A 23128-nucleotide genomic window follows, 5' to 3' on the forward strand; every position below is an offset into this window, starting at 1 on the left:
GCTCGCTTTACTATATGGTACAAAATGTTGGGCTGCCAAGAGACATCATATTCAAAAAATGAGTGTAGTTTAAATGTGTATGCTTAAATGGATGTGTGGAAATACAATAAAAGATAAGATTCAGAACGAGGAGATACGTAAGAAGGTAGGCGTTGCACCCATTGAAAATAAGATGAGAGAGAATCGTTTACGGTGGTTTAGACATATTCGACGAAGGTCTAATGATGCTCCAGTTAGAAGGATGGAGAAATGGGAAAATATATTAGTTAAAAGAGGTAAGGATAGGCCTAAGAAGACTTGAATGGAAATGATAGAAAATGATATGAATGCTTTGAACCTCACCGACGACATGACTTTGGATAGAAATGATTGGAGAAGGATTCATGTGGAAGACCCAGAATGATTTTCTTATTTAGTTCATATCGCCGACCCCAATTATTTTGGGATGAAGGCGTAGTTGTTGTATGCTCCGAACAGGATGGCGTTCTGCATTACTTAGGAGCTGAAACTAGTTCACGAAAAGTAGATTGAGACCATAAATACTAAAAAACACTTGAGCACCCAAACTAGATCCCCCTAATACATTCGTCGTGAGAATCATATTCTTTTGGCATCCTTTTAGTTTTAGGATACCTAAGGATGCACCTACTTATCCAGATACACGGTAAATTTACACAACTGCATAGCACAATTCATTATCCTGCTTTATCCCATTTATGCAGATAATACAGACACATCCACAGCACCATTAAAAAAGAAAAAGACCAAGAACACAAAAACAGCCATTTACATGCATGACTCAAGAAGTCAAACATGCGCTACACACACAATCAATACATGCAAACTTGAAATCAGCAATATAAAGTATCAAACACCTCTGACAAGCAGTACAATTATAGGACAAAACCCTACCCAGCCTAAGGAGCTCTTCCCAAAATTTCAGCAATGTTTCATGCTAATGAAAAATTCAGCCCTGTAAGTTAATTAAGCAAAAAACACGAAAACTACAGTGCGTGAAAGCAAATGCTTCCTATACGGACAAAACCACCCTCAGCCTAAGGAGCTCTACCCTAAATTTCAGCAATGGTTCATGTTAATGAAAAATCCAGCCCTGTAATTTAATTCAGGGAAAAACTACACATATAGTCCCAATTATGTGAATGCTAATGCTTCTTATGATTCTTGGACTTAGGAGGTATCTGTCCATAAGCCATAAGCCGCGACTGTGATATCTTCAACTCAGCCTGAATCCGCCTTCTCTTAGCTCTCCTTGTCAATTTAACATCTTCACCATTTGCTTCTTCTGGTTTTGGCTTTTCCTTTTCCGCAGATGCTCCTTCCTGATCATGGTGATCCCCTTTGTGCTTCTTTTTAACCTTAAAGCCTTCAGATTTCAGGCTTTCTTGAAGAGACAACAGTATCTTCTGCCTGTGGTTGTGCCTTTTGTGCTTTGGGATCTTATATTCATCCTGCCTGTAGGGGGCAAGCTTCTTCAAAGAAACATACTGATTCAAATCCTTATCATCTGCCATTAAAATCTCTGTTGAGCCTAGGCCGTACCTGTTGGATGGCACCGATCGGTACTTAAATCGGGTCTTCAGGTCACCAATAGTATCTTCATAGTCCAACTTATAGTACTCATCCAACTCTTTCTCCAAAGAAACCTTCTCTTCTAGAGAAAATTTGACTTTCTTTTTCTTCTTACCCCCAGGACGCTCTTCTTTGTCACTATCATCTGCATCTCCAACAGCTTCCATCTCACTGTCAGCTATCCCGCCAAGCCTACCCTGCTTACTTTTCAGGACTCTCTCCCTTGCTGCTAAAAAACCTTCACCAGACCCGCATTCATCCCAACCTTTTGGGAGCCCAAGCAACTCGTCCTCTTTCTCAAAATTTGGTTTTTCAAGATCATCTACCCCGTCGCTATGAAAATCAGCATCCTCTGCCCCATAATATTTCTCATCAAAGGTCTCTTTCATTTTCCTATCAAATTCATCTGGATCAAACTCACCCTCCAAATCCTTTTCAGTCAAACCACAATCTTTATCGTCAGATATCCCAGCCACATTACGAATTTTCTCAAGCTTCTCCAAAAGCTCCTGTTTTTTTATGTTCTTCAGGCGCTTCAATTCTTCCTTCCTTTCAAATTCTGCCTGTGCTAGCCTTTCCTTTTTTCTCGTTCTCTGAGCTTTTCTAGTACTTTCTTTCTTCCTAACAGACCCTTCAATACGCCGTGAAAAACCCAAAACTTGATCGCTGGCACCTTCTTCAAATCTAAAATTATATTCTGACTCATACCTGTCTTGCTTCTCCAATGCCTCCTCATCCTCAGAAAGACCAACATCTTCCTCTAAAGGGTTTTTCTCATCACCCTTACAGATCCATTGCTTGTTCAGAAGATAATCTTTCCAGAAAGCAGTCTCATCTGGATCATCATTGCTAAAACATTCATCAAGAATTTTTGAAATCTTTTCACCACTACCATCAATCTCATCTTCTTTCTTGGTTTTCTTCTCTTTGAAAAATTCCCCCTCATCTTCATCCATAGCCCCCTTTGTAGCATTCAGAAACGCCTGTCGATATTCCTCCTGTTCTTCAGCATAACTCTTTCGACCCAATTTACTAAGATCGTCTTTGATTTCTGGTCCATTCTCGATCAGTTGCTTAGCAACTACATCTTTCAGGTAGAGAGGCTTCTTTTTCCGGTCCTTTGGTCTCTTACCTTCATTTTTGTCATCATCTTCATCTTCCTCATACTCATCATCTGAAGGGAACAGATCCACCTCTTTCTGCAAAAGAGAAGGATCGTTCTTCTTAACCTTGGCAAGAGCTTCGTAAAACTTTAAATCATTCTTAGACAATAGAATTCCTTCATCATCCTCTGTTTCGGCATCTGAAGAACTCTCTGAGCCTGGGGAATCACCTGCAAGGCCACGCTTCTTTAACTCCTCTAATCTCTGCAAATCCTCACGCCTTCTATTGTATTCATACTTGCAAGCAAATTCCTTGTTGACTTTAATCTTTGAAATTTCATCTACATCATCAGTTTGTTCAAACAAATCCAGCCCCATCCTGACAATCTAAAATTTGAATAATCACCTGCAATCAGAACAAAAGTATAAGATAACAAGTGGTGTGATGATAAGGTGAAATATAATATCCCTTTTCATGTGTTTGATTTGAAATAGAGACCTTCACGAGCAGAAAGGAGATCAAAGAGGAGAGGTTCGTCTCTGTTTTATAAGTTTCAGCAATTGTATGTTACATCCAATGCAGCAAACTGCAAGTTGACCTGAAATTAAATGCTTTTGAAACTTTTATCCATATCATATGGATAGTTCATTTTCATTCATTTATGTTATCTGTGCATGTACAAGTCTTGATAGAGGAATCCAATCAATAATTAAAAGCAGTTTGATCATGTATCCTAGAGTAGTACCTGTGTCACAGATGGGGTGGAGCCAGGAATCTAAACTAAGGTGGGCACCAACACAGTGAAAAAGAAGAATACTGATGTGAACTATGTTTTCTTATGACAAATTTATCCATCTCTATGCATTAGCAAAACAAATAACAAAAAATAAGAATCATTTATCATTAATTAACACTCACTTTCCTTGATCAAAAAAGTATTAACCTACATGAGCATAACCTATTTGTTTATTTCTCTAATCCAATCACCGACCAACCAATGAAGTGTGTAAGCATATTGAATAAGAAAACTTGAGTAACTTCAAATATTGAATCTATGTAAAGTGAAAACAATGAAGTTTGCAAGCATACCGATAAAGTTAATGATGAGCCTAATGAAGTAACAACTATGCAATATCAATCCAATGTCTACATTGCAAAAATATTTGAATGGTCAAACTACCTCCATAAAAGTATAGCTATGAAAGACCAAAACAAATCACGCAAACACACACACACACACACAAAGAAAACCCTAAAATCTTAACATGGAATCATGATTAACCGATTTTTTGGACAACTAGGTGCATTCCAAATGCACAGTTTTCATCCACGCTATTTGCTTGTTTATCCTAATTTTTTGGGATAAATGGATGCATAAAAGTGCACTCTCATAAGAGTCAACAACTTGTAAGCATATAATATGAATCAAATTTCAATAAACATCTACCAACTACGATGCCAGTCTCACAATTGTGGGAAGGTAAAAACCAACATCCAACCCCGATGAGTGTATATGCGTGTTTAAAGTTTGTGCAAGAGAGAGAGAGATTACTTACCGGAAGAGCAGCAGGAAGGTGACTGCCACCATCGGAAGAACGTTGATGGTACTAGAGAAACGTGTCACGAACCAATGTGATGCTACAATGAGCCACTTATGGGCTAAAAGACAACTTGAGAAATGACCACTTATTGGTCAACACAAAGGAAATACAAGAAAGAGCCAGTAAAGGGGAGAAGAAGTATGCAATTAAATAAAGAGGAGAAGAAGAGGATAGAAATAATCCTTTAGAAGTAGAATTCTTTAGATATCTGACAATACTCATATACACAGTGGTAGGAGAGTGTTGAAATTGACTGGCCATATAAACTGCATGTGATATATTTGATCCGGTAATAGTCAAATATGTCAATGCCACAATCATATCGAGTTTCATCTACGAGTTTATTACTTCAGGTGTATCCACTCTTTTGTCATCAGTGATTCTAGACCTGCCAATAATTTCAGTTGCAAATTTGGACTGAAATAACAAGTATCCTCTAGGGGAATATGCAACCTCAATACCTAAGAAAAACCCAAGAAAATCATGGTCATTCATTTCGAGATTTTGTTTAAGAATAAATTTAACTTGATCTACTTCTTGCTTATCTTCTCCAGTTATGATCATATCATCAACATAAAGTAGAAGGATAACAATACCTACAATGAAATTCTTACCAAACAAAGCAGTGTCAATGTAATATGAAATATATCCAAGTTTAATCATAACAAAACCAAAGCGATCATACCAAGCCTTTGGGGCTTGCTTAAGACCATATAAGGCTTTCGGAACATTATATCCAGGGGTGGATCTATATATACTTCATCTTTTAAATCACCATTTAAAAATGCATTTTTAACGCTCATTTGGTAAATTGGTCATTTCCTAATAACAACTACAAGTATGAGAGTTCGAACAATGGTCATTCTGACTACAAGAGCAAATGTTTCATTATAGTCAATTTCATATTCTTGAGCATTCCTTTGGTGACCAACCTAGCTTTATAACTTTCTATTTCTCCATCACTTTTGGTTTTAACTTAAAAAACCCATCTACAACCTATTGTTTTCTTATTGACTGACAAGTCTGATAATTCTCAAGTTTTGGATTTTTCTAAAGCCCTAATTTTTTCATTCATAACATCTTTTCATTCAGGATAATCCTTTGCTTGATTATATGTAGAAGGTTCGAAATATGAAAAGATTTTTGCTAAACAAACTCTACAATGAGGCTCAAATGATTCATATGGTACAAACCTATCTAGAGCTCTATGTGGTCTTTCTGAGTGCCTAATGGTTGAGGTTTCTTATCCTTCGATGTTAGAATATTTTTCTAAAGCACTTAGTATTTCATTATCCTTTCTTCTTTGATATTGAATAATTGTTGGGTGATCCTGGGATTCATCATACTGAATGTCAGATTGAAATTTATTGCAAGTTATATTTTCAATGTCTTCATTTTGTGTGTCATCATTTTCATGACAAATTTCTAAAAATTGTATTCATTCTCATTTTTTATGTGTTAGTATTAAATCCATTTTCCTGTTATAAAAAGGTAACATTTCTAGAAATATATAGTTTATTATTTTCGAGATCATAACACCTAAATCCCTTTTGACTTTCTCCATAACCTAAAAACATACATGGGATGACGTTAGGAGATAGTTTATCATTTTTATGGGTGAGTACAGAACTACACCCAAAGATTCTTAGTCTAAGATAATCAGGCGAGACCTTATCAATCTTTTTATATGGTAAAAGATTTTAAATTTTTGAATAAGGCAACCTATATATAAGATATACAACAGTAAGAGTTGACTCAACCCAAAATACTTTGGAACACCTTTAGATATGAGTAAGGTTCTAGTGGTCTCTATTATGTGTCGGTGTTTTCTTTCAGCTAAACCATTTTGTTGTTGTGTATTAGCACATGACCTTTAATGAAGTATTTCATTCTATCTTAGATATTTTTGCATTGGATATATATTCACCCCCTGAGTCAGAACGAAAGATAAATATATTGTTCTTCAAAAGCTTTGTCACTATCATTTTCTATCATTTCCATCCAAGTCTTCTTAGGCCTACCTCGACCTCTTTTAACTAATATATTTTCCCATTTCTCCATCCTTCTAACTGAAGCATCATTAGGCCTTCGCCGAATATGTCCAAACCACTGTAAACGATTCTCTCTCATCTTATTTTCAATAGATGCAACGCCTACCTTCTTACGTATCTCCTAGTTTCGAATCTTATCTTTTATTGTATTTCCACACATCCATCGAAGCATACGCATCTCAGCTACACTCATTTTTTGAATATGATGTCTCTTGGCAGCCCAACATTCCGTACCATATAGTAAAGCGGGCCTAATTGTCGTCCTATAAAACTTTCCCTTCAACCGTAACGGCATTCTACGATCGCACAACACTCCAGTTGCACTTTTCCATTTCATCCACCCAACATTTATCCTAAGATCTACATCTCCATCAATTTCTCCATTCTTTTGAATGATAGATCCCAAATATTTGAAACAGTCATCCACCGGTATTTCTTGCTCACCAAGCTTCACTACACTCCCATCACTACTTCGTTGCTTACTAAACTGACATTCCATGTATTCTGTCTTACTCTTACTCAACTTAAAACCTCTTGCTTCAAATGTCTGTCTCCATAATTCTAACTTAGCACTAACCCCAGCTCTAGACTCATCAATCAAAACAATATCATCAGCAAACAACATACACCACGGCACATTTTCTTGAATTGATCTCGTAAGCTCATCCATCACTATAGCAAATAGGAAAGGGCTTAACGCAGATCCTTGATGTAACCCAACTGTTATAGGAAAATTGGTTGTCACCCCTCCACAAGTGCGAACATTGGTTACTACTCCTTCGTACATATCTTTAATTATACTAATGTACTTGAGAGAAACACCTTTCTTCATCATTGTCCACCAGAGAACATCTCTAGGTACTCTATCGTATGCCTTCTCCAAATCAATAAAAACCATATGCAAATCTTTGTTCCTCTCTCTAAATCTCTCAATAAGTTGTCTAAGAAGATATATAGCTTCCATAGTTGATCTTCCAGGCATAAAACCAAATTGATTCTCCGATATCATGACAACCTTCCTCAACCTATACTCAATCACCCTCTCCCAAAGTTTCATAGTATGACTCATGAGTTTTATACCACGATAGTTTGTGCAATCTTGTATATCACCCTTATTCTTATAGAGAGGCACCAAAGTACTCTTGCTCCACTCATTAGGCATCTTATTTGTTCGCCAAATCTTGTTAAAAATATTTGCCAACCATACTAAACCTTTCTCCCCCAAGCATTTTCAAGCCTCGATAGGTATATCATCTGGGCCAACTGCCTTTCTGGATTGCATTTTCTTCAAAGCCTCTGCAATTTCTTTCTTTTGAATCTTGCGCATGAAGTCACGATTCATCTCATAAAAAGGAATGAACAAGTCTCCAAGATCCTAAGCATGACTTCCATTAAATAGCTTATCAAAATAATCTTTTCATCTATTCTCAATCTCCTCATCTTTGACTAAAACCCTTTGTGTTTCATCTTTGATACATCTAATCATACCAAAATCCCTCGATTTCCTATCTCTCATCTTTGCAAGCTTATAAATATCCTTCTCGCCCTCTTTGGTATCCAACTTGTCATAAACCTCCTTATATACCTTATCCCTCGTGTTTCGAACTACTTTTTTAGCTTCCTTCTTTGCTATCATATACTTCTCCAAATTCTCATTATCACGACTCTTACTTAAATTTCTATAACACTCTCTTTTAACCTTAATAACTAATTTGACATCCTCGTTCCACTATGATGTATCCTTACCTAGCGATGCACCGCCTTTAGACTCACCCAATACCTCCTTAGCAAACTTTCTCATGCAACCCGCTATCTTATTCCACATTGACTCTGAATCCTCCTCGAGACACCAATCAGCTTCCTTAACTACCTGCTCTACAAACATTCCTTGTTTAGCTCCTTTCAGTGCCCCCCACTTAATTTTACGATCTATCCTATGTCTATCTCTTTTGCGGCATTTTCTAAATCTAAGATCTAAAATTAAGACTCTATGTTGTGTAGCTACACTTTCTCCCGGTATAACCTTACAATCGATGCAACAACCCCTATCTATCTTTCTAAGTAGGAAAAAATTTATCCGACTCGTATTAACCCCACTTTTAAATGTTACTAGATGAGACTCCCTCTTCCTAAACCAAGTGTTGGCTAAGATCATATCATAGGACAAACCAAAATCTAAAATCCTTTCTCCACTTTCATTTGTTTCTCCTATACCATAGACTCCATGGATACTCTCAAATTCATCTCTACTAATGACTACATGTCCATTAAGGTCACCGCCGATGAAAAGCTTTTCTCCATAAGATATCCCTTGTACTACTCCATCTAAATCTTCCCAAAATTGATGCTTAATGGAATCATCTAAACCTACTTGAGGTGCATAAACACTAATAATATTAATAATATATGTACCTAATACTAATTTAATAAGTAAAATCCTATCACCCTTCCTACGGACCTCAACTACATTATCTATAAACTCACAACTAATAACAATCCCTACTCCATTCTTATTCCTATTTATTCCTGTATACCAAATCTTATATCCCCAAGGTTCTATCACTTTTGCTTTCTCACCTACCCATTTGGTCTCTTGTAGACATAAAATATCAATCTTTCTCCTACGCATAACATCTACTAACTCTACCAACTTACCAGTTAAAGACCCTATGTTCCAAGTGGCTAACCTAATTTTATGGTCTTGAACTATCTTCCTTATCCCCACCCGTCCAACAAAGAGAGGGAACCCTTGCCTATTTGACACCACACTCGGGCGCCGGTGTGACGCGTCGCTTCTGGGCGACGACCTAGCAACCATTGCCCATTTATCACTGCCTCTAGGCCTATAGAGTACAGCGCGTCGCTTAATAGGGAACGCCCCAACGAAATTCTCATATTGGTTCATATTCATAGGGTGTGACTAAATTTTTTATGCTGGCTGTCACTGGCCTACCACAACCCTCCTCCTTTATCCGGGCTTGGGACCGGCAGTGTATAACTAAACAGTTAGCAAGAATACAATATGTACATGAAATTTGTTCATTACAAAATGTCATAAGGTGAGGAACATTGAATAATTTATACATACTAGGATGACCTAGTCTTTGGTGCCACAAAACTTTATCCAATCTGCTTCCCGGACTGAAGATCTTGTATTAAGCATTGGTTAGAAGTGAAGGAAAATCTATGTCCATGATCAGTTATTTGAGAAATATAGAGCAAATTTAAATTTAGTTTTGGAACAATCCTTATTTTTTGAATACTAAAACTGGGAGATTTTTCAAAGTTTCCAATTTCATCGGCAATAAATATATTTCTTTTACTAGTAGTGTTACTACAATTAGAAATTATAGATTCATCGTAAGTCATATGAAATGAAGCACCTAAATCTAAGAACCAAGGAACCTTAACTGGAGGAGAAGAGGTGGATACAGTGGCACTGATCACTGATCATTGATTGTCCTTTGAGAAAAGGTTGCAATGCTTTCACGAGCCGAGAAAGAGACAACTTTGAAATAGATTTGCTTGAATATTCTTAATCAACTTATGAAGGTCCAACTGAAGCAACCTTTCTTTCATCTTTTGCCTTAAATTCAAAACAATATGGTTTGATATCTCCTGGTTCCCCACAATTATGATACACAATAATACTTCTTTTCTTCTCATCCCCTTTTCCTTCATACATATGATTCTTCCCATAGTTGTTATTATTCTTATAAAAGTGTGGTGGTTTGTATCTGTGGGTGTTGGCTCCCGGCTTTGAAACGGCCAATACATTATCTTTGACTTCTCTTGATTCATTTTGAGGCCTCAATCTATTCTCTTCCATGCATACTTGAGTCAAAACCTCTTGGATAAGAGGAAGCTCATCTTGTCTACTATGAATGATGTTACTCATCATTTGCTCAAACTTAGGTCTCAATCCTCTCATAAATTAAAAAAAAATGTTCATTATTTATTTGTTTCTTTCTGAGTTAAGCATCATTGGGAGTCTCCCAAATGGGTTCCAATTTAGCCATTTGATCTCATAGTTTCTTTAGAGAGCCAAAATACTCTCTAACACTTTTTTCGCCTTATTTACAATTATGTATTTTATCTTGAAGTTCCCATCTAAAGGAAATATCACAGCTTAATAAAGAGTCATGCTTCATTAGCTCTCTCAAATTCCAAAATAGTCTCAAAAGTATCTTCATTCATACTTTCAATGAATAGGGAAAGAACCTTGACATGGGTTATTTTCCATTCTTTCAAAAATTTCTTAACTCACAAGAACCTTCTCTTTTTCATCTCCTTTAAGCACTTCTTCTTTAATGGTTTCATCTTTCTCTTTTATGGATTTTGTGAGAGTAAGTTGAGGCTCAATTGCGGAACCATCAACAGACACTCACAAACCCTTTCCAAAAAGAATCCTTTTAATGGTGGTAGCCCATAGATTATAATTTTTTCCATTAAATTTAATTGGAACTACCGTCACAACTTCTGTGTCAGCCATGAAACCAAAATATATAAAGACAAGAAAATAGAATAGAGAGAAGGAATATGTACTTGGAACAATTTTCAGTTTCCATTGAAGAACCAACACTTCTATGCATTCACAAGATTATCAATCTTCAAGAAGAGTAGTTGGCATGCTTCCCAAGGCAAGATCTGATCTTTGCAACACTCAAATATGCTTGAAGATAAGCCAAATATCACCAAGGAATCGAACAAGCTGAACAAGCTCTGATACCATGTCACGAACCAATGTAATTCAACAATGAGCCACTTATGGGCTAAAACACAACTTGAGAAATGACCACTTATGGCTCAACACAAAAGAAATACAAGAAAGAGACACTAAAGGGCTGAGATCACACATAAAAGAATAATATGTATTAGGGAATAACCCTTGAGAAAATTACACACAATGAGAGAGGGGGCTCACCTCTTTATATACATGAGAGGGCTCTTAGAGAGTCGTTGGGTAGGATCCAACGGCTCCTAGATCATTCCCAAAATGCCCTTTGTGGCTGAGAATATTTACATTACAACAACAACAACTACGCCTTCATCCCAAAACAATTGGGGTCGGCGATATGAACCAACAAAGAAAATCATTCTGGGTCTTCCACATGAATCCTTCTCCTCCAATCATTTCTATCCAATGTCATGTCCTCGGTGAGGTTCAAAGCATTCATATCCTTTCCTGTCATCTTCATCCAAGTCTTCCTAGGCCTACCCCGACCTCTTTTAACTAATATATTTTCCCATTTCTCCATCCTTCTAACTGGAGCATCATTAGACCTTCGTCGAATATGTCTAAACCACCGTAAACGATTCTCTCTCATCTTATTTTCGATGGGTGCAACGCCTACCTTCTTACGTATCTCCTCGTTCTGAATCTTATCTTTTATTGTATTTCCACACATCCATTTAAGCATACGCATTTCAACTACGCTCATTTTTTGAATATGATGTCTCTTGGCAGCCCAACATTCTGTACCATATAGTAAAGCGAGCCTAATAGTCGTCCTATAAAACTTTTCCTTCAACCGTAATGGCATTCTACGATCGCACAACACTCCAGTTGCACTTTTCCATTTCATCCACCCAACCTTTATTCTATGATTTACATCTCCATCAATTTCTCCATACTTTTGAATGATAGATCCCAAATATTTGAAACAATCATCCACCAGTATTTCTTGCTCACCAAGCTTCACTACACTCTCATCACTACTTTGTTGCTTACTAAACCGACATTCCATATATTTTGTCTTACTCTTACTCAACTTAAAACCTCTTGCTTCCAATGTTTGTCTCCATAATTCTAACTTAGCATTAACCCCAGCTCTAGACTCATCAATCAAAACAATATCATCAACAAACAACATACACCACGGCACATTTTCTTGAATTGATCTTGTAAGCTCATCCATCACTATAGCAAATAGGAAAGGGCTTAAAGCAGATCCTTGATGTAACCCAACCGTTATAGGAAAATTGGTTGTCGCCCCTCCACAAGTGAGGACATTGGTTACTGTTCCTTCATACATATCCTTAATTATACTAATGTACTTGAGAAAAACACCTTTCTTCATCATTGTCCACCAGAGAACGTCCCTAGGTACTCTATCGTATGCCTTCTCCAAATCAATAAAAACCATATGCAAATCTTAGTTCCTCTCTTTATTTCTCTCAATAAGTTGTCTAAGAAGATGTATAGCTTCCATAGTTGATCTTTCGGGCATAAAACCAAATTGATTCTCCGATATCATGACAACCTTTCTCAACCTAGACTCAATCACCCTCTCCCAAAGTTTCATAGTATGACTTATGAGTTTTATACCACGATAGTTCGTGCAATCTTGTATATCACCCTTATTCTTATATACAGGAACCAACGTACTCTTCCTCCACTCATTAGGCATTTTATTTGTCCGCCAAATCTTTGATAAGCTATTTAATGGAAGTCTCCAAGATCCTGAGCATGACTTCCATTAAATAGCTTATCAAAATAATCTTTCCATCTCTCCTTAATCTCCTTATCTTTGACTAAAACCCTTTGTGTTTCATCTTTGATACATCTAACCATACCCAGATTCCTCGATTTTCTATCTCTCATCTTTGCAAGCCTATAAATATCCTTCTCGCCCTCTTTGGTATCCAACTTGTCATAAACCTCCTTATATACCTTATCCCTAGCGTTTCAAACTACTTTTTTAGCTTCCTTCTTTGCTATCATATACTTCTCCAAATTCTCGTTATCACGACTCTTACTTAGATTTCTAGAACACTCTCTTTTAACCTTAATAACTAATTTGACATCCTCGTTCCACCATGATGTATCCTTACCTAGCGGTGCACCGCCTTTAGACTCACCCAATACATCCTTAGCCACCTTTCTCATGCAACCCGCTATCTTATTCTACATTGATTCTGAATCCTCCTCGAGACACCAATCAGCTTCCTTAATTACCTGCTCTACAAACATTCCTTGTTTAGCCCCTTTCAGTGCCCACCACTTAATTCTAGGATCTATCCTATGTCTATCCTTTTTGCGGCATTTTCTAAATCTAAGATCTAAAATTAAGACTCTATATTGTGTAGCTACACTTTCTCCCGGTATAACCTTACAATCGATGCAACAACCCCTATCTCTCTTTCTAAGTAGGAAAAAATCTATCTAACTCGCATTAACCCCACTTTTAAAATACACTTAAATGTGAAATGCACCGCCTTTAGACATTTACATTGAATAAAAAATAAAAATACACTTAAATGTGAAATGACCAAAATGCCCCTAGGATACGTATGTACAGAAATACATATGTATGTATACATATGCACATAATATACATATGTTTACATTAACAAAATGATGCTGGCATCGGAGGAAGACAGGGCAAAGGTGAGGGTTTCATTGGTACAGTGACGATGATCTAGGTTTTGGGCCAACCAAAAGAGGGGGTTTTAGCCTTTTAGGTGTCGAAACTGGGTTGGAGTTCAGACATAGATCCGACTCATATTTCTGGATCTAGGACAAATGTAGTTGAATCTTTCGAATTAGAGTTAGAATCAAGACCAATTCAATTAGCTTTTCTTTTCACTTGAAATTCACCAAACTTTACTAGTCAGAGGATCCAATTAGGGCTGGGAAACAAGTCGAGCCGCTCGTGGCTCGGCTCATAAAGAGCTTGTTCAAACTCATAAAAGAGGCTCGGCAAGCTGAATATGAACAATAGGTACTCGGTTGGGCTCGACTTGTATAAGCTCATTAGGTAGTAAGAAATATATTTTACATGTATTTTTTTTAATCCTATTTCTTCCAGCTCTAAAACAGTGTATTTTTTTATTAACAAGCCAGCTCGAACTCGTCTCGTTTAACTCAAGTTGGTTATGAGCTCGAATTCGGCTACACTTCAAGCTCTTCTCATTCAGCTAGTTTACCAGCCCTAGATCCAATACCACATGGACTCGTACCTCAACTGGATTGGAAACTTCTTTTTGAGATGCACATCAGATCCAAATATGGAATTAGATTCAGCCTCGCAAAATGAATCTAGTGGTTGGAGTCAAGTATGACCTTGTTTGCATGATCACATCCCTATACGGACGGACCAAAAAACTAAAGGCATGTTTGCTTTGGTCACAGGTGGAGATGACCAACCAAGAGCTAAGAAAGTAGAAGCTATGATTGTTGATCACAAGGTCAATCTTTAATCAAGAATCACAACTTTCAATTGATGAACGTCCCTAGGTGAGAATCACAACCACACAACTTGCACCTTTTTATGTTTCAGTAAACTTGAGAAATCGTTATGCGTGATTTGAAATCACAGGATCTTAAGAAAATCTAAGAATCACATGGTGTTGCAGATAGGGGTGTAACTGGCTCAGGAATACTGACCCGACCCGACATCCTAAACCAATTACTTTGACCTGACCCAATTTAATAGACCCGTGGGTTAAAGTCGAGTCCAAATTATAGACTCGTAAGAAAAACGGGGTGAATCTCGGGTATTATAAATAAAGACCGAACCCGCTTGGACATGACCCAAATGGTTTCACATAATGTAAAACTAAACTGACCCAAACAATGAATTGATTATGTACTTGAAATTGCTTATAATTGAACAGAATCACAACTCTATTTGCTTGTTGCAGTTAGAAACTTAGACACCAACGAAAAGGGATATTCTCATTTGATGTCATAGGCTCAAACTCTCAAAACTCTAGCTCCAGTACTGGAAAAAGTGCCAGCTCTATCATCTGTTCCACTCAGCCTCCTTCACTTACATAATGAATTGACCACCTCTTTTCTTCAGCCACTGCCTACCGATCAAACCCCTGAACGCAATCCGCAAACAGAAATTCAACGAATCCCTTGGTGGATAAGTTCGATAACTCGACAGTAGGGCAGAATGGAGTTTCTCGTCCGGCTATCCAATTTAGATTCTTTTGACCGTCCTTATTGATCAGGGATCGAAATTGGATCGGGGCTAGTAGTTGGACATCCGTGAATCAACAGACTCGCATTACCCTTATGAACCTATACATCTCAGCTTATGTGCCAAAGATGAACGGGGCTAAGATATCTGCCAAAGTCGTGGGATGTACAAATGCATCCGTAGGGGAGCGTTTTGCATTACCCGTCATTGAAACATAAGCAGGTAATGTATCGGCCTATATCCCCACCAATATGATCCCCATTACAGATGGGCAAATCTGTTCGGAAATAGAGCTCTTTTATCGCAAAAATTAGACCTGCTATTAACATCGGCTCATCTGTCAATCACGTTGGGTCTACTGCTCAGTTGAGACCCAAACCCGCTTTTTATCCGAATAGAACCAAACTCAAACCGATTATGTACCCAAATCCATTTTATACAAGAACCAACCTAAACCAAACCCGTTCAAACCATACCAACTACTGTTTAGAATAGTTAATAAGCTTCTCACTTGTTAACATATAATCTTCTTAATGAATAACTAATTTCATTAATTTACATATTTTTTAGTTTGACAGGTCTAGAACATTTAAAACGGAAATTTCTCAACTGTGAATTTCTTGTGAGATTTTCAAAAAAAAAATCTGGAGTTTTTATCGGCAAAGTCTCAGGAAAATGTTAAAAATAAAATAATTTCTCAAAACATCTTTAAAAAAAATTAAAAAAAAAAACTAATTACACAATTAAATTTTACATGAAAAAATATAAAATCTATTTTCAATTCCAAATAATTATATCTAAAAAATATCAACTATCAAACATCAAATATGTAGGAAGTATCAACTATAAACCATCAAACATATGCATAAATATGTGTATGTATGTACATGCAAACTATTTGAATCTTAGTTGTAGGTTCATGAGCTCATTTACTTAATACGCAGGCTAAACTCTTGATTGGACGTGTTACTGAAGACCACTATAGTTTCCAGTGGTAGTTGAACAAATTTCAAATTGACTAAAACTTGAGAACACAGATGTCCAACTCATGGTCCGAGATTCTTTTTCTTCTTTTTTCCCTTTTCTTTATTGTTTTATGTTTCTAGTTTTATATGGGTATACTTTTGGAGCCGCAATTAGTTCCTATGTTCATGAACACAAAACTATTCGAGATATGCTATTTTTCTGTATTTTTCCATTAGAAATAGTGTATACTGGGAACATGACACCAAAGTAAATTCAAGTATCACCGTATTATAAATTAGTCTATTCCATAGAGATTCTAATTTTTAGCCCTTTTCTTTTCCTGCAGATACTTAGAATATGGGGCTGGTAGGGGAATGCTTCAGATTTTGTGAGATTCTATTCGTTACCATGAAACGGTACACATATCTTTATGATCCGAGCATGCTTCCAGAATGCCAACAAGATGACAGTGGATAAAAGATGCTTCTTTGAAGAGATTTCAGTGTAATTACAGAGGGGTGATAATCCGACGAATATGAAGTACATCCATGGTATGAGGAAGCACCAATTTCAACAAGAAAAAAACAATGAAAAGGAATGACCAAAACCCTAGAACGAAAACCATACTAGTAGTTAGAAGCCAAATGGGGCTAACCATTCACAAATTTGAAAGGCCCACTTACGGCCACGTAAAAGAGTGAGGAGAGAAGTCGATTCTTCAGCCCATTGGAATCGGCTGGGAGGACCCCGAACTGAACGGAGAGAGAGAGAGAGAGAGAGAAGCAAAGTTGGACTTACCGGTCAGTCTCCCACACCGCTGCTGACGACTCACACTACGCCGGAAAACCTCAACTCTTCACCGTCCTGACCTTCGATGGGGCTAGGGTTCGATCGCATCGTTGTGAGAGGCAGAGATGAAAAAAGGGGTCATTGTTGTAAAACAAAACAAAAAAATAGAAAAAAAAAAGTGTAAGGTAACATCGTGGTATTTTCAAAACACTGCGATATTATGGCGATAGTTAGTCACAAACGATAATTTCACGAGATTTTGAAAATCTCGCGGATAAAACAAACTTTTTATCGTTTTCCCTATTTCTCGTAAAATTTTCACAATATTTTTGATATCTTGCTATGTTTGTCACGACGGTCTAGAATACCAATCATATCGAGATCCCAGTTGAAACCCGAACCCGTTAACCTATATAGGTTTACATTTTTTAGTCATATCGGGACTCGAATCAAAATGGGTCGGGTCTTGATCTAATTCTTATACCTATTAAAAGACAGGTCTATTGAAGACCCAACCCAATAGATACCCAAACCTGTATTCTTATATGGGTCCATAATTTTCAACCATACTTAGAGCTGAATTAGATTGGGTCAGGCTTGAGTCTTACTTTTAGACCCGATAGGGTCTAATAAGACTCGACCTGAACAAACCCAGTTACACCCCTACTTGCATACATGCCATGAGTCTTCGAGTATTGGGTATTGTTCAAATGCCTCCAAAACTTGGGGTTCTAATTGGTGTTGATGATGCTGAAAACTTGGTTTCAACCGGGTTTTCAGCATCATCCAGATGCAACCCTATAGGTGTTGCTCACATCTAAATCTAAGATAAGATAAGTGCATCAAGAACATCTCATAATTTCCGTTATACTGGTTAACTGATTATTTCCGTAATTTATAATGTTTAAATTCATTTTGGTTTGGCCAAGAGTTTTAGCATTGGCAAATCTCTGGTTGGTAAAAACTCTGAGGCAAATCTCATGGGCGTCACCTCCTGCAAACAGAAGCTTGGCGACTCCCTGGGGTTGAGGGGGTAAGCCCTTGGAGTTTTATGCAGTCAATGTTCGATACTTGTGGGTGTCACTTCTCTGCACATGCCAATGTGTAGCATAAGCCCATGGGGCAGGGGTCCAAGCCTCAGAGTTTCATGCTGCTGGCAACTCGATTATAGGTATGGCAGGCTGATCTAGCGCGACCAGGTCTTTGTGCTGCTGGGTGTGGTTTCTTCGAGTCATAAATTTAAAAAAAAAAAAAAGTGAAAAACCATGGTCAACATTAGCAAAGGTGAAGCTCTTAGGCCGTTCTTAATTCAATTTTTAAGTGGAAATTTTTCGAAAAAACTGTTTAAAATGACATGCTTTTGAAAGACAAAATTTTGTATATTTTGTTTATTATTAGAAAAAGCGAGGACTGCACCAATTCTTTGACAATTTTTTCGATCCCATCAACTTTCTTTTGAAATCAAGTAACTCCAACATGATCTGAGGAGTGTTTATATACATGGTTGATTAGGTAAACTGAATTATCAACAAAGTGACTCTAAGTTTACGTGTGAACTCCAGGAGTTCAGGAAAAAACTAAGACGAGACGTATAGTATTTTGAATTGTAGCAACAAAAGTTCATATTTGTCGTTGTCTTAAAAACATCAAGAGAACCTTCGAGATCCAGAGCATAATTTGCGTATAGCCCCTAAACAAACAAATAAACTATGGGGATAAATCGATCCAAAATCATATGGGAGGAAAACACATGTCTAATTTCTTAATGATTTTGTAAAAACTATATTTATTTTCAGCTGAATATTACATAAAGCATCAGCATCCAGCCTAATGAATAGTCATTAGTCGAGGATCCACATCCTGTTGGGTTTCCCTCCTTATGGGACCTATCTATCTTGGAAATGGATCGCCTAATAATTGATCATTTATGACATCATCCGTAGTTCGATGAATATTCATTATCGCGGCAGAATTCTCAAGCACGATGTTTGATCTTCTCGAGGACGATTTTGGATTATTCGTTGGATAGCGATTTGTAGAAGTCCTCACAACTGAATGGCGATATAGCTGTTCAGAGTTTTAAGGATCAACGATTTGTCGATGGCGATTTGTGGTTAGTGCTTTAAGCTGCATAACGATTTATTTTAGTACTCGCTGGATAGCGATTTGCAGTATTCGTTTGATAGTGATTTATGATAAGTCGATTCAGGCGCATTGTAAGTTGTGCAAGACGTTTAGTCTTTCGCATTAAATGTGGGTCTCATCCTCTATTTAAGAGATAGATGAGAGAGATAACTGAAAAAACAGAAAGAAAGTGTAAAAAACACTTTTAGGGCACCGAAAGGGTGTGAAGAGAACAAAGCAAGAAGTGTTGTTACACTTCTTTGAGGACAACTTCATGAGGTTGGTTCTTCAGAGCATTCGTTCTTTGTTCTTCAGAGATGTATATCTTCTTTGTTTGTTTATTTTCTTTACACCTTCGTGTGTTTGTAAGGCTTATGCCTTTTGGCCACTTTGCAATCTCTGTTTGAAGATAGTGGAAGGTGCTGACCTATTGGTCGTTGTGGACGTATCTCAATTTGAGAGTAAACCACGTAAATCTTTGCGTGTTGTTTTTGTTTCGCTGTTGGTTTACCTTTCTTCCACTGTCATCATTGTATTGCCTCCATCGATTCACACTTGTGGGAAAGCCAATTTTTTTCCCAACATCTGGTATCAGAGCCTTGGTACCTCTAGTCCCAGTTCATTATATTTGTGTGTAAAGTCATGGAGAACAACATCGGTCTTATGATCAGTTTGAATGGCACAAACTGGATGACCTGAAAAATAAAAATAGAAGACTTCTTAGTTCGTAAAGATTTGGATGGACCTATAGAGGGTGATAGCGGCAAACTAGAAGAGATGAGAGATGATGAGTAAAAAAAAGCAAAAAAGAAAAGTTATTGGTTTCATTCGTCAATGGATCGATAATAGTGTCTTTCATCATGTATCCACATAAACTTCAGCGCATGGTCTTTAGACCAAACTAGAAAGCCTTTATGATAGAAAGACGACAGTGACTAAGGCCTTTCTATTTCTAAAGCTTGTGAACCTTAAATATAAAGAGGGCAGCTCCATTGCAGAGCATCTAAATGAGATCAAGAGCATTGTAAAATAGTTGACAACAATGAAAATCACTTTTGATGATGAGTTACAAGTCTTGTTTCTCTCTAGTTTCCTTCTTAAGAGTTGGGAAACCTTGGTGGTCACAGTTAGTAACTCCACACCTGATGGAACAGTAACGATGAAGCAAGTTACCAGCAATCTGCTGAATGAAGAAACTAGGAGAAAATCATCACGTTCTTCCCTCTCCGAAGCACTTGTGATTGAAAATTAGGGGAAAAGAAGGAGTAAGAGCAAAACTTCACACTATCGTGACAAATCCAGAGGTCACTCACACTCGAGTTCAAAGAAAGACGTCGAGTGTTATTATTGCTACAAGAAAGGGCACATGAAGCGGGAGTGTATGAAGCTCAAGTTCAATTAGCAGAACAGAGAGAAAAACTCAGAAGAAAAATAAAGTACCACAACCGCAGTCACAGATAGATAGCTTATGGTTATCTGTAATGGTACTCTCATCAATTTGATCAGTCAAGAGACTAATTGGGTAATTGATTATGGAGCTTCATTCCATGTTACATCGCAGGCTGATTTCTTCACTTCCTATTTGCAAGGTGATTTCGGGAATGTACGAATGAAAAACGAAGATGTGTAAAAGATTATTGGCATAAGCAACATTTGCTTGAAAATAAATATTGGCTGCAAATTGTTGCTCAAAGATGTTAGGCATGTACCAGGCATCCGACTGAATCTGATCTCTGCCAGAAAGTTGGATGATGAAGGCTACACCACCACCTTCAGTGACGAAAGATGAAAGCTAACCAAAGGCTCCTTGGTGGTAGCAAGAGGAACAAATACATGCTTCTTTTACACTTTGCAAGCAAAGATTTGCAAGAGTGTTGTGAATGCTGCGGATAATGGATTATCCACTGAATTATGACATAGAAGGCACGGGCATATGAGTGAGAAGGGGTTGCAAGTCTTGGTCAAGAAAGAGCTCCTAGCAGGGGTAGAAGGTACATCTTTGGAACCATGTATTCATTGCTTCTATGGTAAACAGAATGATGATTCTTTCCATATAAGCATTACATCTAGAAAATCTCATGTTCTAGATATTGTATATTCTGATGTGTGTGGACCTTTAAAGGTCAAGACACTTGGTGGTGCATTATATTTTATGGCTTTCATAGATGATCACTCTAGAAAAGTCTGAGCTTATACTCTGAGAACTAACGACCAAGTTCTAGATTTATTCAAGCATTTTCAGGCTATGGCTGAAAGAGAATCTGACAGACAGTTGAAATGTGTTCGCTTGAATAATGGTGGTGAATACATTGGGCCATTTAATCAATATCACATCAAGCATGAAATAACCATTAGGATGACGCCTTAATATAATGGGGTTGCTGAGAGAATGAATCACACTATTCTTGAGAGAGTCAGATGTTTGTTGTCACATTTTAAATTACCAACATCTTTCTGGGGTGAGACAATGAGGACAATAGTTGATCTTATCAACTTGTCTCCTTCTATCTTCTTGAAGGGAGATGTTCTAGAGAAAGTTTGGACTGAGAAAGAAGCTTCCTATGATCACTTAAGAGTGTTCGACTGCAAAGCTTTTGTTCATGTTCCAAAGGAAGAGAGGTTTAAGCTTGATCCAAAAGCCAAGCAGTGCATATTTCTTGGCTATGACCATGAAGAATTTGGCTACAGACTGTATGACCCTGCTGATAAGAAGGTGGTCAGAAGTCGATATGTTGTCTTCTTGGAAGATCAAACCATTGAAGACATTGGTAAGTCTGAGCCTTCAGAGTCTAGTAAAGGTGATCTTATTCACTTAGATCACCTTGATGCACCGGATGTTCATGATTTTGTGGAGGAGATGCCACCTTCTTATAATGATGCAGATGATAGAAGTGCTGAGACAAAAATTGAGGGGGAGCCAATACCCCAAGAGCCACTTCCTCAGACTCTGGTAAGGAGGTCCACTATAAAGAAACAATCATCTAGAAAATACTCATCAAATGAGTATGTGATGATTACAGATCAAGGTGAGCCATAAACTTTTCAAGAAGTTTTGGAGAATGAAAACAAGTATGAGTGACTTAAGGCAATGAAAGAGGAAATGAATTCATTGCATGAGAATCACACCTTTGATCTGGTAAAGCCACCTAAAGGGAAGAAGGTGTTGAAGAACAAGTGGGTCTTCAGGCATAAGACTGATGAGAACGTCTCTCAGCCTAGATTCAAGGCACGACTTGTCGTGAAAGATTTTGGTCAGAAAAAGGGAGTTGACTTTGATGGGATCTTCTCACCAGTTGTGAAGATATCCTCCATCCGAACTGTGCTCGATATAGAAACAATAATGAACTTAGAAGTTGAGCAGCTTGATGTAAAGACTGCATTTCTGCATAATGACTTAGAAGCAAAAATTTATATGGAGCAACATGAAGGCTTTATTGACAAGGGCAAAGAACACCTTGTCTGCAAGCTAAAGAAGAGCTTGTATGGATTGAAGCAAGCACCAAGGTAGTGGTATAAGAAGTTTGATTCTTTTATGACTGAGCATGGATATTCAAAAACCTCCACAGATCATTGTGTGTTTGTGAAGAAATTTCCAGATAGAAATTGTACCATTCTCTTGCTTTATATGGATGATATGTTGATTGTGGGCCAAAACATCAGTAGGATAAGTAAGTTGAAGTTGGAGTTGAGTGAGACCTTTGCCATGAAGGATTTAGGTCCAGCAAAACAAATTCTTGGGATGAGAATCATTTGTGACAGATCACATGGGCTGATCTGGTTATCTCAAGAGAATTATATCAAAAAGGTTCTTGAGAGGTTCAACATAGATAAAACAAAGTATGTTAATTGTTCTCTTGCAGAGCATTTCAAACTTAGCGCAAATCAATGTCCTGCAAATGATGATGAAAAAATCGAGATATAGAAAATTTCCTATGCTTCAGCAGTAGGTTCTTTAATATGTGCTATGGTTTGT

General features: G+C 37.4%; 1 protein-coding gene across 1 annotated transcript; it reads right to left on the reverse strand.

The window, feature by feature from the left end:
- Window positions 1–685: 685 nt before the first annotated feature.
- On the reverse strand, window positions 686–17156 carry LOC149836422 (uncharacterized). Its single transcript, XM_090005336.1, has 2 exons — window positions 17041–17156; window positions 686–3099 (listed from the first exon to the last, which is right to left on the reverse strand). The coding sequence occupies exon 2, from the start codon at window positions 3069–3071 to the stop codon at window positions 1164–1166; it is 1908 nt and encodes a 635-aa protein (XP_089861462.1). The 5' UTR covers window positions 3072–3099; window positions 17041–17156; the 3' UTR covers window positions 686–1163.
- Between the last annotated feature and the right edge of the window lie 5972 nt (window positions 17157–23128).

This window comes from Nuphar pumila, chromosome 5 (assembly GCF_984573655.1).
Source record: "Nuphar pumila chromosome 5, dmNupPumi1.hap1.1, whole genome shotgun sequence".
In the NCBI taxonomy this organism is placed as follows: Eukaryota; Viridiplantae; Streptophyta; class Magnoliopsida; order Nymphaeales; family Nymphaeaceae; genus Nuphar; species Nuphar pumila.

Bases quoted from the DNA above. Each gene is read 5' to 3' on its own strand.
- LOC149836422 (XM_090005336.1), bottom strand. From the start codon at position 3,071: ATGGGGCTGGATTTGTTTGAACAAACTGATGATGTAGATGAAATTTCA.